This window comes from Morone saxatilis, unplaced genomic scaffold (assembly GCF_004916995.1).
Source record: "Morone saxatilis isolate NCDOM2014 unplaced genomic scaffold, NCSU_SB_2.0 Contig8, whole genome shotgun sequence".
Taxonomy (NCBI): domain Eukaryota; kingdom Metazoa; phylum Chordata; class Actinopteri; family Moronidae; genus Morone; species Morone saxatilis.
Genome location: NW_023340257.1, coordinates 25,429,838 through 25,443,690, shown reverse-complemented (window position 1 = coordinate 25,443,690; position 13,853 = coordinate 25,429,838). Strand labels below are relative to the sequence as shown.

Here is a 13,853-nt window from a genome sequence, read left to right as displayed (position 1 = left end):
CAGGTGTGTTGCAAGCAGTCATGGTCAAAAAGTACATGTGAACGTGGGAATGGTGGACCAATCTTCGTCTTCCTGGCTACAAGGGTTGCGCTCAGTTGGCGTGCTGAACGGTGGAGAAGCACAATTTGAGGGTGTAAGGGTAAGGGCCGGCTAGAACGAGAGGAGAGACAAAAAGAAAGACATCAGGGAACGAAAACAAAACCAAAACTCTCAGGATGAATCATTAGTTTAAAATCTGCTATTTCAGTACCCGTATGTGAAGATGTGAGGGTCTTGCACATACCCGCGTTTTTCATCTGGTAGTGGTTCATCAGAGCCAGCGCCTCCATGGCGTCATTGATGGACTCCCACTCTAACAGACCAGAAGCACTGCGGTCACTGGGAGCTGCGCCACCTGGTGGTGAGGAGTCGAAGTTAAACACACAGCTCTGTACAGTGTGGATATCTTTCATGTGTTTCAACGTTCTGGTTAAAATGTTTGTCGATGTTGAGCCTGATTATAAATGTCCTAATTTTAAAAACACTAATAATACTGTTCAGTAGCTATTGTTCAGCACTTTATCTGATTAATGTGTCTTAGTTGCTTTTATGTTTACTGAGGGATTCCAGATGTAACAGCGGCCACATTTGATTCATACATCTCGATAGCAGAATCACTTACTCTTTCCTGTGAACATTTTGACGTTGACGGGGCACTTGACGCCGATCTCATCACAGATCTGTAAAGAGAAAAGCTTTTATTATTAGGGACCGCAAGCACAGCAGCACCTTTAATTCTGACAGTCAGAGAAAACACACACATATTCCAGCGCGATCAAATACAGTCAGCTGTGATAACAATCGTTTTGCTCCAGCTGTGTTTTTAATAAAAGCGTCGCAGGTGATGGTGCGTCAGTTTAAAGCAAACAGATCTTTATGTGAGACTCAAAGCATAACCGTCACACCCATACGTCCTCCCTGTCCACACACCTGGGAGAAGACCTCTGGCGTGACGTCTGGCTGAGCGTTGAAGAAGTGCAACACGTTGCTCGGGTGCTGAATGCGGTTTTTGGCCGCCTGTTCTGGTGAGGTGAACCGGTTGTTCCTGGACCCGTGGAAGTCCTTGAAACTACTCGTGCCGTCCTCCAGCTCGTAACACTGACCCGGTACAATGGCTTGCTGCTTGGACACACTGCAGGGACGGATGGTTTCAGTTTTAAAAGCACATTTTTCCAACAACCATACCAACAACAGCAGTAATTTAAAGGCTCCAGCTTGTTTTTGGATGGTTGAACTCACCACACATTCATTCTCTGTCCAAAGAGGAAGTTGTTGTTGAGGTGAGTGATGGCGCGGTCCACTGCATAGCAGTCTCCCATTTCCACCATAGCTGCCCCAGGCTTACTCTTCATGAACTTCACCTACAGAAAGTGACAGAAGACAGGATTGACCAGTGCCCTCCGATACAGTGCCATCCTGCGCTTAAGGGCTTCACACACAAACGGGTTAGAGATCATAACTTGGAGCAAGGGTGTGTGTTATGAGTCAGTATTTTCCACTTTGAAAATGCAACAAAGCTCCATGTGACAACCTGCTTCATTCCTGATTTATAAAGCTGCATGTTAAGTCGTTTGTTTTGTTTTAATCTGTTACATTTAACATTACTTGCCCAGCAGCTCAGTTATTTCATGCCAGAGATTAAATAACAAACAGATTAAAGAGTAGTCCTACTTTAAAAGCAGCTATTTATAGAAACATCGCAACGAAAATAGCAATGACAGCAAAAATAGACGGGATTTAAATGAACGATATAAAAAAAAAAAACCTTTCTAAAAACAGGAATTACAAAATGAAATGTCCTGATTCACTGGAGACCTGGAACAAATACAGATTCTTCTTCACATGAATGTTTTTTCATACTGACCCGCTCTACATTGCCATAGAGACAGAAGATATTGAAAACGCGGTCGGCGTTCATCTTGACGGGGTCCAAGCCGTACAACATGACAACTGGAGACTCAGCGTGGCCGCCGTACTCGCCGGGAGGAGGGGGAGGAGGTCCGTAACCCGGCCCGTAGCTTCTTCCCCCGCGCCCTCTCATCGGTGGACCCATGCGGCGGCCCTCGTAGGGCGGAGATCCATAGCTCTCGTCGTAGCCATGGTAACCACCTCCTGAAGAACGAGGCAGAGAGCAGAAGATAAACTACCGATAAGGCGAGGTGAGGGTTTTCTAGAAAACTGCCACAGCTTGGAGAAAAAGATTTGGTCCCTCGATCATAAATACAAAGATATAAAGAGTCGGAGTCGACGGCTCAAATTACAACACAGCACTACTTAACTGCCACTGTGTGGAGGACCCATCTATAAACTCACTGCTTGATTATTTAATACATCACAGAAGAAGTCCTTTTGAACTTTCAGGCGCAGGAAAGATAAGCACAGGATCTTCTTTTGGCATTTGTGTTTGGATGCATTTCCTCGTTGATCGGGAGTGAGAGAGCCTTACCGTACTCTGGAGGGTGGTCGCCCAGCAGAGCAGGCTGCCTCTGGCGCTTGTTGGGGTTGGCATTTACATCTTCTATTAGAATGGGAAGACAAAAAAGGAGGAGGAGGGAGGCAGAGAAAGAAAAAAGTGACAGATAAATATGAGAGAAGACTGGAAACAGGACTATACATGACAATGGGATGCTTACGGCATCATGGCAAACATTCTGAGGCCAGAAATTAGAGATTGCACACCGTAAAGTAGATAGAATTTGTCAGGGTAACTTTATCAAGGACTTCAAATCAACATTAGTGCTCGAGACAGACGCATGCATTTCAAGATTGATTCATCTGGCCTGTACGAGCCATACCCCCCTCCCACATTACACTGCAGGCTACAACCAATCAAAACAAGTAGCTGAATTTATCAGTGATTGACCTCGGTCTGTATTAGAATTAGTTCAGTGAAATGGGAAGGGAGGCATGTGGATGTAAAAGATGGCAAGACTGATATTAGGTTCTATGGAAGTTACCCTACAAACACGAGCTCTTTAAAATCAGAAAACATCCACAATGGTAACCCTTTAGCAAATAAAGTAGAACTGGGGAAATGGCAAACATGAGGAGGATGCTGATGATCTAGGAGGTGAAAGGGGGTAAGGATATCAAACAAACAGTCACTCTGGATATGCATCACAAATGGCTAAAGTTAAAAATAAAGTTTGTACGCTCACACACACCTGCATTGCTCCCATTGCCATCTGCATCACCATCTGTACAGGTACACAATAATCATACACAATCAGAATGGAAGCCAGGTTAATCAACGGTACATTTCTTCCGGGCAAATGTGAAATTAACCCAGTTTAAATGTCAGGAGAGTGCAATAAAACCACTCGTGACAACGCTGTCTGTCCTCATTCGGGAGGTATTTCAGGATAAACGCAGACAAAAATTGACTATGAAATGCAAATGGCTTGGTACCTCTGCAGGTGACCAACCGGGCTCATGCAGAATATCAAAAGGCAGCTGGTAAACTTTGGACAGCCACTGTGGCTGGAGGAGGAGAAGCTCTCCTGGCTTTACAGGTATGTGATGCTTTGTAATAAACAGGGTTGGTCGTGGATCAACCACATCCTACAGGAATTAATCAGTTCACACCCTTCTCTCCAGATTAAAAAACATGATTTAACCCCCCCAAAGAAACTATCCCAGAAGTCCAGGGAACCACAGAATAAGATTTCTTGTGGCTGTAAACTGCCGACAGAAGGAGCGAACAGACATACAGTAGGTTAGTGTGACATTAGAGATACAGTCTCAGACAGAACCACAACCGTCACCCTCTTCCAGCAAGAGCAAGATTAAGCCTGTATGAGGGGAAAAAAAAATCGAGTCATGTCAGTCTTGTGTGGCGATGTTGGGTGCTGGGCTTTGGAGTCATGTGGTGCTGTGCAGTTATGTTCCCTGAGGAGGGTCTCGATTTACTTACTGCATGCTTACAAACAGTGGGAGGAAGATATTTGCTGCAGTAGTTCCACCACTCAATTCATTTCATCCCATACTCCTATCCATTTCCTCTTTTGGGGAAACAACTCTCCACCTCAGGATCGATTCCTGGTTTTATCAAGTTGAAACGCCCATTGGTGGCATGGTTGGCCGTTTGGTTGCTGTTTTCCATCCTTATGTGTCGCTTTTTGGAATAGTCCGCTTAGCGCCCACTGGTAGGCCTTGAGGCTGCCATAGAGAACATTTCAGTTGGGGGAAGCTGGCTCCTCTTAGCCGCAAATTGCCAAACCTGCATCACATGGAAGGAGTTCCACAGGTCCTAGAGACTTTAAAATGTTAAGAAAGAAAAACTGCACTCAAAAAAAAAAAAGGGGACAGCTAAACAGGGATGCATGTAGTGAGAAAATCAGAGAGGGTAAAAGATGAGGAGATGAGGAGAAAGAGCAAGAGAGAAAAGCTGAATTCCATGTGGGAGGAAACACATAACGGGGTAAAACCAAAAAAATGGGCCTGAGTGTGCTTGATGGTGTTGTCAGCAGTGTCTTCATCAGTTGTCTTGTGTTGGCTCCAGTGTGACTGGCTACAGCTTGATTCGGGGGGGGGGGTGTGAGTCATCTATTGGATCAGTCGGTACGGCATCAGCGAGTGTGTTGCTTGAATGTGTTGTTTTTTTTCGTGTCAACAAGCGTTAACGAGCGACGCGGCCCGCGACAGTACAGGAAGGGCCGAGGCTTTTTTAAAAACATGTGATCTTCGACTGGTTAGTATCAGTGTGCATCGTCTGTTGTACTGAGATGTCTGTCACTACCTTCTGTTTGGGTGGGTACTGTGTCTCCTCTGGTATCAGTCTCCATTTGGTGTCGACAGTGGGGGGGGGGCAAGCTCTGGCCTGCTTCAATGTGTCATTCGCTTATGTCTCAAAATGGGTAAGAACGGATGAAGGGGGCAAAAGGGGGGGAGGGACCAAGTGTAGCTCAGTGCCCAAAACTCCCCGCCCTTAAAGAAGTGTACGTTGTCTTCGTGGCTCTTGTGCTGTCCTACACACATCAGTCCTACATCGTCGTGTTGAATGGGAGGTGTCTTGCTGTTTATCTCCTTGTGTCTCGGGGGACAACTGGCCCTCTGTGTGATAGTGGTGGACTGAAGAAGTGGATACTTGAGATGGTGGTAGCTGAGTGGTGATGTTGTCAGCATGTATCTGCCTCTCCCTCTAGCACAAACTCCTGTGCATGTTTTTGTTTTTTTGCTGAGATCAAAAGACTGATTAGCAGAAGATAAGAGTTACACGATGGATAGTTTACTGATGCTGGTCCATGCCTCTGCTCGCATCTTAACTTACGAGTTACAAAAGAGGAGTACAGATTTGAATATCAAATCTTTTTTAGACTTCAGTATTTCTGTCAAAGTTTAAAAACACGCAACCAAATGGGAGAAGCTAGTAGGCAGTGGAAAAGACCAGAATCAGCCTCGGTGGCAGGGAAATGTGTTTCCAGTGACGGCTTTTAAAGTTAATGTCAGCTACATGTTGCCAAAACTGTAAAAAATTAGTAACACTGCTATCACCCAAAGGATCCCCGAAACTCTGCATAATGTCCAGGTGTGGTAAGAAAGGCAGGAACAGCAAACGGGAAACCTTGGCATGCAACAGGCTCGTGTCTTCATGACTGAGGTATGTAAACACTCTTCGGGGGTGACAGGACACTCGGAGGTGTGTTCATCAGACAACGGTGCTTTTGTTTTCTGTCTCAGGGCCGTACTTTTCCCCGTCTACAGAATGTACACCGCACCGTCACGGGTAGTTACCTTAACACACGACCTAAAGTAAGGTTTATAGCAGTGTGGAAGAGATTACAAACCGTCCTGTATGGGAGGAGGTTCAGATCCTCGGTGGTCACAGCTCAGGTGCTGAAACAGGATTCACAGTCCAATAAACTGCAGCTGCAGCGACAGTGTGTGTTTATGACTAGACACTGACTGGTTACACAACTTTAATCAGCAGTTATCAGAGTGTTTGTGTCACATTATGTGCAAGTTACAGTGACACAGAATATTCAATAAATATTAATACAAGTTGAAGTCATTATGAGAGGTTTCATCTTGTGTGCTAGAATCTAAAATTAGGAGTGAATAATTGTGCTGTTAAATGAGTCAAAGCTAAAATTAAATATTGTTAGATAATTTACAACTCCCCCAGAATTAAACATTTATAGTGATATTAACTTAAACATATTCTTAAATATAAACCACCTTCTTTCTGATGTCTAAATTTAACTCTTCCCATTTCTTTCCCTTATTGAATTGATGTATTTTTACTTTTTCCACCTCTCTATATAATTTCTTCACGGTAACTACGAGGGGAAGAGAGAGAGGTAGAGAAAAGAGTTTGGAGGAAAAAGATCATTAGATTTATTATATTTCTGCCTTTATAATGGAAATAGAGATTTGTGCCAGTGTGAGGACTTTAACAACAGACACATTCAGGTCAAGTAAACCAGAACATCTACATCCCACAAGTGTACAGACAGTTTCCAGACATTGCGTCATCTTAAAGCCTTGCAGTAACGTAACAAACGGTACGCTTCACGTTTTATGTTGCCTGCCAGTCGTCTTTAACGCATTCCTGCCATTCCCACCACACTGCAGAGTTTGACATTTTAAATATCCCCATCACGCCTCTGACTCGCTCCTGCATATGAACCCTGATCATAGTGTGTATTGACCCAAAGTAACACTTCAGTCATAATGCCACACAAAGCTCTTCCCAAAAATACTATAAAATATATACATTTAGTAGCATTATCAGTGAAGCGTGTTGCCTCCATCTTCCCAGTAGCCCCGCTTGCTGAAACTCCTCACAGTGGCAGTAAGGGTGCGTTACAGTATCAGGCTCCTAAGCAACAAAGCGTGTACGGTGCTCAGCAAATGCTCTAAATGTGTTCAGGTGTTTAAGGTGTTACCTGGTCCTCCCAGATTGGGGTTCGTGTAGTCCCAGGTGTCTTGGTCATTCTTGAACACATTCAGACGAGTGGGCTGAGGAAAAACAATTTATATGAATAAAAGCATGAATATAGTTTCAACCTGCCCGACAAATAATATATGTAACTGTTTATACTGCGACTTTAGAGCTGTCAGGGTAACAGATAAATATATATCTGTTCAAAGTAAGGCTACAAACTGCTGCAGTTCCCAGCTACTCAACTAAAGATGGGTCCATTTCATCCTAACTGGATTTACCATTTAGACAGATTTAATAAAACGCAGTGTGTGGAAACAATAACATTACGTAGACGAACGCTGTGCTCTGCAGTAATACCTTGGCGTACTCGATCTTCAGCGTGCAGCAGCCGGAGTAGATGTCTGCTCCGTTGAGCGATGCTTTGGCCCTTTGGGCGCTTTGCACGGAGTCGAATGTAATGACAGAGTTAAGGACAGAACAGACTAGGAGACTACGACTACGACAGATTTATGATTGCTGAACTACCAGAAGATGTCAGCCAATCACCAATTAAGTTTGACTACCAGGGTTTTAGAACTTCCGTATGTGAAATATGTCTACATGTTTTAAGAACATTGTGTCAAACAGGTTTGTTTTAAACCGACTTAACATACCAGAGAAGTTAGTGTGAGAATGACACGTACCACCAATCTGTTCATTTTGACTTACGACTTGCAAAACAAACCCATCCAGTCTGTGTTAGTGTTATTATTTTACACTTAGTTGTCAACAGATTGTGAGCCTCATGTCAGACAGCATCCATGGAAAAGGATATTCAACCATCGCCTGGACGCCGTTCTTCCTGAAGATGACGATTCTCTGGACGGGTCCACAGTTGTTGCAGATAGTGTAGAGGACATCCTGTGAAAAATAATACACACAAACAACAGCAGAGGTCAAATACAGCTGTGAATCCAAGATAAGAAATACAAAGCAGAAACAGCAGCACAGTGAAATGTAGTTCACAAAGTACAATACAGAATAATACAGTCGGTTATCTATATGCATCTCACGGTTTGAGTTGGACTAGGAGGACATTTGAAGACGTGACCTTTCACTAGTTTTCCACTGAGAAGACAACCAGCGACAGACGCAGAGTATAAACCAGAAACAATCAGCGACTCCTCACATTAGCAAGTTAAATTCTGCCGGCATTCAAGCGAGGCAGTCTCTGAATCTCCGAGAGAGAGCGGTGCATTAAGAAAACCACAAACCAGAATTAAAACATCAGCCGACGGATATTTGCAAACCGCGTGCAGAAGAACCGACACTAAGAGACGTAGAAAGCGGACTCTCTGCATTTACCGTGGTGATGGGGTAGATCGGGTTCATGATGGTGAGCAGAAGAACATTATTAACACTTCTGGAGTCGTCAGAGTCTCCCGGCCTGGAGATCTTTTGACTAGTGGAGTAGTTGATAAAGGCTGGGTGGCCGGCGATGTAAACCTGGTTGTCTGCGGCGTAGGTTACGGCTGTGGATGACCCGTTCATGTCCTCGTACTCCACCAGCGCCTGCCGCTTCTTGGGCATCACCACTACGTAGCTGAAACCAGAGAGCAGATGCGGTGAACACATTCGCATCCAGTATCTCGCAGGTAGAAAGGTTGCGCCCTTTGGAACACATTCTCTTCATTTTTGTAATGAAGACATGTTTGTCCCACACTAGAATGAAGGCGTTTTGCTAACCTGATTGCGCCGAATTCTTGCAAGGCCTCCACAAGGTCCGCCTCTGTAACACCGTCCACCAGCCCTCGGACGTGCACCACCACAGAAGGAAGTGTCTTGTGTGGATCTTCGTATCCCTGCGTGGAAGAAAAACAAAACAACCGTCAGTGGGAACATTTCTATACGCTCTTGTGTGAGCCTTTTGTGCTGCAATCTTTAGATTTAAACACGCAACGTGGCAACTAGCATGGGAATATTACTGGTAGATGTTTTGTGCACATTTATTATGCTGCGTTTGAGAGTTTTACAAGATATTTATTCAGTTTAATTGCTTTAATAGCATCTGACAACGGATGAAAACCATTTTAAGATCCCTGTAAATCATAAAATGAAGCTGAGATTAAACTAATAACATAAAGAAAGTCTTCACACCGTCTGCTCCAGCACCTGGGCATTATTTAAAGAGTTAACAGAGCTGATAGACAGCTCATGCTCGCCTTAAATAAAACACTAATTAACCTAAAGGTCACCTGGTGCAGTCGGGGTTAAATCCCGTGATGGAGTCTTTAAACAGTCTCCAAATTAAAACACCTTCCTCAAAGCACAGAGTAGTATTAGTTGACTCAAACGTGCATTAAGGAGGGAGCCGTGGGTTCGATGCTGGTCGGTGTTAACACCGGATTACAGCGTGTAGCTCGCTGTTAGCACGCTGCTAACGTTACCGGTGCGAAGCTAGAACAAAGCCGGGCTGAGGCGAGGCCCGGCCGGGGAGAAACCCGCCCTCATCGACCCCATCCGGGCGGCGCAGCACCGCAGACACACACGATATAACCCCGGAGACGTGTCCTTAAACGCACCAAACACACAAACCGCGGTAACAAACGAGCCCGGCTGGTAAAAGAGAAGAGTTACAACAACGTTTCTCTCAAACACAGACGTGGATAAAGACCTGTGACGCGTCCGGACCTTCTTTTTTTTTTTTTCCCTCCTCTTTGCAGGATGAATTAAATCACAATAAAACACCGTGAACGCGTCTGTTAAGGGATGTAAAGCGACCTCCGGAGAGCGGCGCACGGACACGACTCACCGTGGCCATCCCGTCGGTCTTCTGCCTCTTGGTTGCCCGGCCGTCCTCGCTGTAGTAACGGCTCGCTGCAGTAGCCATGTTGTCCCGGTTAAAAAGGATGGTGGTAGTGACGAGCAACTGAAATGGACGGAAAAGTCAAGAAAAACGAGGCTCCCGTGGCCCCGCCCAGTGCAACGCCAACGCCTGCTGTGATTGGCGGAGGCGGCCGTCAGTCTGTCTAGGTGGCTTTGAGTGGCAGCCAATAGGAGAGCAGGAAGCGCAAACAGGCTTTTTATTGAGAGCGGTTATTCAAACAATGTGATGTAATGTGAATGAGAAATACTTTAAATACGATGCATTTAAAGACATATTTAATCTGAGGGGTGTTAATGTTAATTAAAAAAAAAATATGTAAATTAAAATGTATCTGTATTTATTACTTGGGAAGCTTTTTTTGGAAGAAATATCTTTGTAAAATCCCAGTTCTCTCAATAATTGCACACAGTAAAAGAACTAGCATATGGACCTAGTGTTATTCTTTAATAAATAAAGAATTAATTAAAAACTTCTGCTATCTTGTATTTAGTTTCATAAAACAAACTTAGGTGTGTTAGAAATAATAAAATAAGACCACAAAAGGTATGTTGAAGATGTTTATTCAAAAATAAAACTGCCACTGTCTTACCATATAAGCCAGGAACAAAACTGAACTGTTAAAGCAGCCCTTACAGAAATCAAACTGAAGCACTGTATATATTTTAAAATCAAAGTCACAGGAACAAAATCAAACACATGGGGAAAATCTATTCAGCGCACAGTGAAGCTGATCAGGTTTGTAAAACGGGCAGTGCAGCACAGAAACAACAAACAGTAGGAATGTGACATATTTAAAGGCATGCAGGCCAGCAACTGTCTCCTTATATCACCATGAGAGGAAACCGTAAACAGCATCTGAACTCAAATCATACTGGAGAGCAATACAAAACAAAAAAATTTTACATCGTTTGCAGATTCTCAACGGGGGAAAAATATTTTAAGGTTCAGAAATCTGAGCTCAAGGAATAAAAGGAGGTTTTTTTTTCAATGCAGTGTCGTCACCCTCAAGAACTGCATCAACTAAACCATCTTCCGACGCAATTTACTGTATGAACGAGGCCCGAATCACTGCTAAAAGTCAACTGCAACATTCAAAATTACCTTAACATAGGCGTTACACTTGCTACGCGACTTCTGAGAAGAAAGATGATCTCTGCAGCAGCAACATTTAAAACAATCTATCAAATGGAAACTGATTTATGTCTGCTATACTGACTTTATCTGGGGCTGCACAAAGACTTCAGTCCTGGGGAGGAAATTAAACTTAAAGACTGGGACTAAACAGACAAGTACAAAAAAACAAAACACTTCTGTAGGGCTGTAAAAGCAGACAGGGTGCAGGGGTTGAGGGTCTGTCTGTTAAGGAGAGCGGTAGGGGGGGAACTAATAGGCTTCTTCACTCAGTCGTCTGCGGGCGTAGCGCTTCGGAGTGGAGTTGCTGAACGGGAACGACTGAAACAAAAACAGAGAGGAGTTAGCTTGCCACAGGGGAGGATTGAAGAATGATGAATAGAAAAAAACCCACATTACTCAACATCTTAATACAGTGTACAACTTTTGTGAAATTCATGACTGGATGGGCGCTGATATTTGTTAACTGAATACCTCTTAGACCAAGGCTCATCTCAGGAGCCACAGGTTTTTATTATTCATTAGCTTTATTCATCTAAAAAGGCAACTAATCTTTGTGTTTGAGGAATAATTCCTGGGTTAAAAAAAGCTAAATATATTTAATTTAACCCATTAAACACCCATTGAAATGAATGACACAAGTCCTTGACAGTCTCCTCACTGGCAACTACACATTGTTAAAGTGGTTTCGGCTCGGGAGGAGACATTTAGCACTTTAAATACACTACAAACACAAAAAGGTGGGCAGCACAAACAGATGGAAACTAGAGCCAGACCGATATGGGATTTCTGATATGGATCCCACTTTAAGAGGGGAAAAACACTGATTATGGGGCCAATGTAGTGAATCTTTGAGACCTTTTCTATGTGGATTGTGCACCAATGTGATTATGCAAAGGTACTCAGAAGAAGTGTCTGCAATAGGCCAATATTGGCAGATAATATTGGCCGACTAATATATCGGTCAGGCTCTAACGGAACCTGTTGTACACCGTGACCAGTGAATGAACTGCACATTTGAAAGCCACCATTATTTGAGTTTGAGTACTAAAATAAATACTAGAATGATAAAAGATAGTAATGGTAATGATGTGGCAACATGTATGGCACAAGAAGAAAAAACATATCTGACAAAAAGGCCTCCTGAGAGATATCAGCCCATTAAAATTGATGTTTCTTTCCTCTCTTGCACTCACTCAATCATCCACGTACTCTCAGATTCAACCACACATTTGTACTCTGAGCATGCTTGTTAAAAAGTCTCAACTTTAGCTCTACAAATCACCAGTTTTCCCAGACTACATCAAGCCTGTGCAATTTTCTTTCACCATGAACATGAGCTTGTCAGGGGGTTGGATTTTTGGTTACCTTTGGAGACAGTGGCAGAAACAACAAGTACAGAGAAGCGAAGGATGAAAGGACTGAAGGACGGATGACTACAACTTGGAGAGACACTGCGCTGGGAGGCTCTTGAAGACTGATCTCTCGTCAGCTCTCTTTCTCTCACTTTCAGAAGCTAAGACAGAGGCCGAAGAACTCTGGTAGGTAGGGGGTCTGGTAGGTAGATAATGGATTTAAAAAGGTAGTGGTCGAACTCTGATCTGTGTGGGTCAGCCCTCTGGTACATCTGAAGGCTGGCTGGCTGGGTGACTCTAGTAGAACAACTGTATGTGTGCATGGGCTGATCTCGTCTGAGCGTGTGCGTCGGTTGAACAGACGGTCACCCATTCACTGTGGGGAGGGTTCGGTCGGTAGGTCGACCTCTTTCTCGCTGTCTAACACCAGATGCAGGCGAAGGCTGATCTCAGGTCAGCGCTTAGTCACCCTCCCGCAGGACGTACACACCGCCAGCTGGCAGACCCTGGGCCTGGGATCAGCTGCGGTGTCAGTGCAGTGCTCAGCTCCCACCACACGCTTTAAAGAAAATATGAAAAATAAACAAAACTGCTGCAAAGATGCTTAACGTAAGTCACACCAATGGTGTCGTTTTGTCTGATCTCAAGTTAATATTTTTCTGAAGAGTCCAAATTCAGGATAGGGAATTAAAATTTAAGAAAACATTTACAATGCTTATAGTGACCATCTTTACTTAACACTTGTCCAATAAATCCAATAAATATAAAAATTTCTCTCTTGCTCTGTCAGCCTACATTCATTTGTTTAGAATAGGGCTACATCTAGGGTGGGTGAGATCAAAAGGAAGGCAAGAGTACAGAAGATATGGGTGCACCTCACTCGTTTTAGCTGCTGAGTCTGAACAGTTTATAGGTTGAGCGGAGACCGTCTTTCATGTGCTCTCATTTCAAGGTCCAATGCGACGGATTAAACTCAGTGTAGCTCTCAAACAGCTTTGACAGCGCAGAGCTATCAAGAGTTGGAAAAGAGAGCACAAGAGAGAGGTCTGATCTTTAATCTACTTATACATCCCTACACCAGACAGAGGGCCCAGGTCACTGTCCTCTACCCCTCCCACTCCACTTCTGGGCAACAGCGGAGGCAGAAGTCACGGCAGAAGACGAAGATCTCTCTGTGTCGAGGAGGAAGAGGGGTCTCGCCGGTCATCCATCTCACGGTCAGGTGGCGGTCGTTTGGTGGCAGCATGATGCTCCCGGGTGGAAGGAGGGTCTATGTAACAGTCAGTCCCTGCCTAGGATGGAGCACCTAACTCTGGCTAATGAGAACATAACTGACCCTGTCTTGAAATGGAAGATAGCTGGAGTCTGAACTATATCTAAATCTATAATGGTTGATCTAGACCTTACTGAGGTGTTACATATGAATACAATGTCTTGGTAAAACACTGACAACTGGCAGGATTAAGCACTAAAAATGTTATTAGACAGCCTACACCCTGTTTCAGTGAAGCAGAGACATCTAGACTGAGGATTTACCTGGCCCTCTTGTGGTTCGCGGACTGAGATCGTGAGCGGG

The 13,853-nt window shown here is 44.1% G+C and overlaps 2 protein-coding genes across 8 annotated transcripts in view; both read right to left on the bottom strand.

Moving 5' to 3' along the window:
* LOC118341762 (heterogeneous nuclear ribonucleoprotein L-like) lies at positions 1-9,870 on the bottom strand (the record flags this gene model as incomplete). 5 transcript variants are annotated; one of them, XM_035680131.1, is given in 14 exon segments in its annotated part: positions 1-150; positions 251-394; positions 662-719; positions 970-1,171; positions 1,279-1,400; positions 1,904-2,151; positions 2,486-2,557; positions 3,204-3,236; positions 6,927-6,999; positions 7,283-7,379; positions 7,740-7,825; positions 8,270-8,507; positions 8,651-8,766; positions 9,717-9,870. In XM_035680131.1, coding segments are annotated over 14 exon segments (1,626 nt in total). In that variant the 5' UTR covers positions 9,795-9,870.
* Positions 9,871-10,335: 465 nt separating this feature from the next.
* The window catches only part of srsf7a (serine and arginine rich splicing factor 7a), a gene marked incomplete in the record, with an annotated part of 6,731 nt that continues 3,213 nt past the window's right edge, over positions 10,336-13,853 (bottom strand). The window contains 3 exon segments of one of the 3 annotated variants that reach the window (XR_004797438.1): positions 10,336-11,243; positions 12,291-12,836; positions 13,814-13,853. Coding sequence is in view for 2 of the 3 variants with exons in the window: in XM_035679798.1 (XP_035535691.1) it covers positions 12,743-12,836; positions 13,814-13,853 (134 nt within the window). 3 annotated transcript variants of the gene reach the window in all.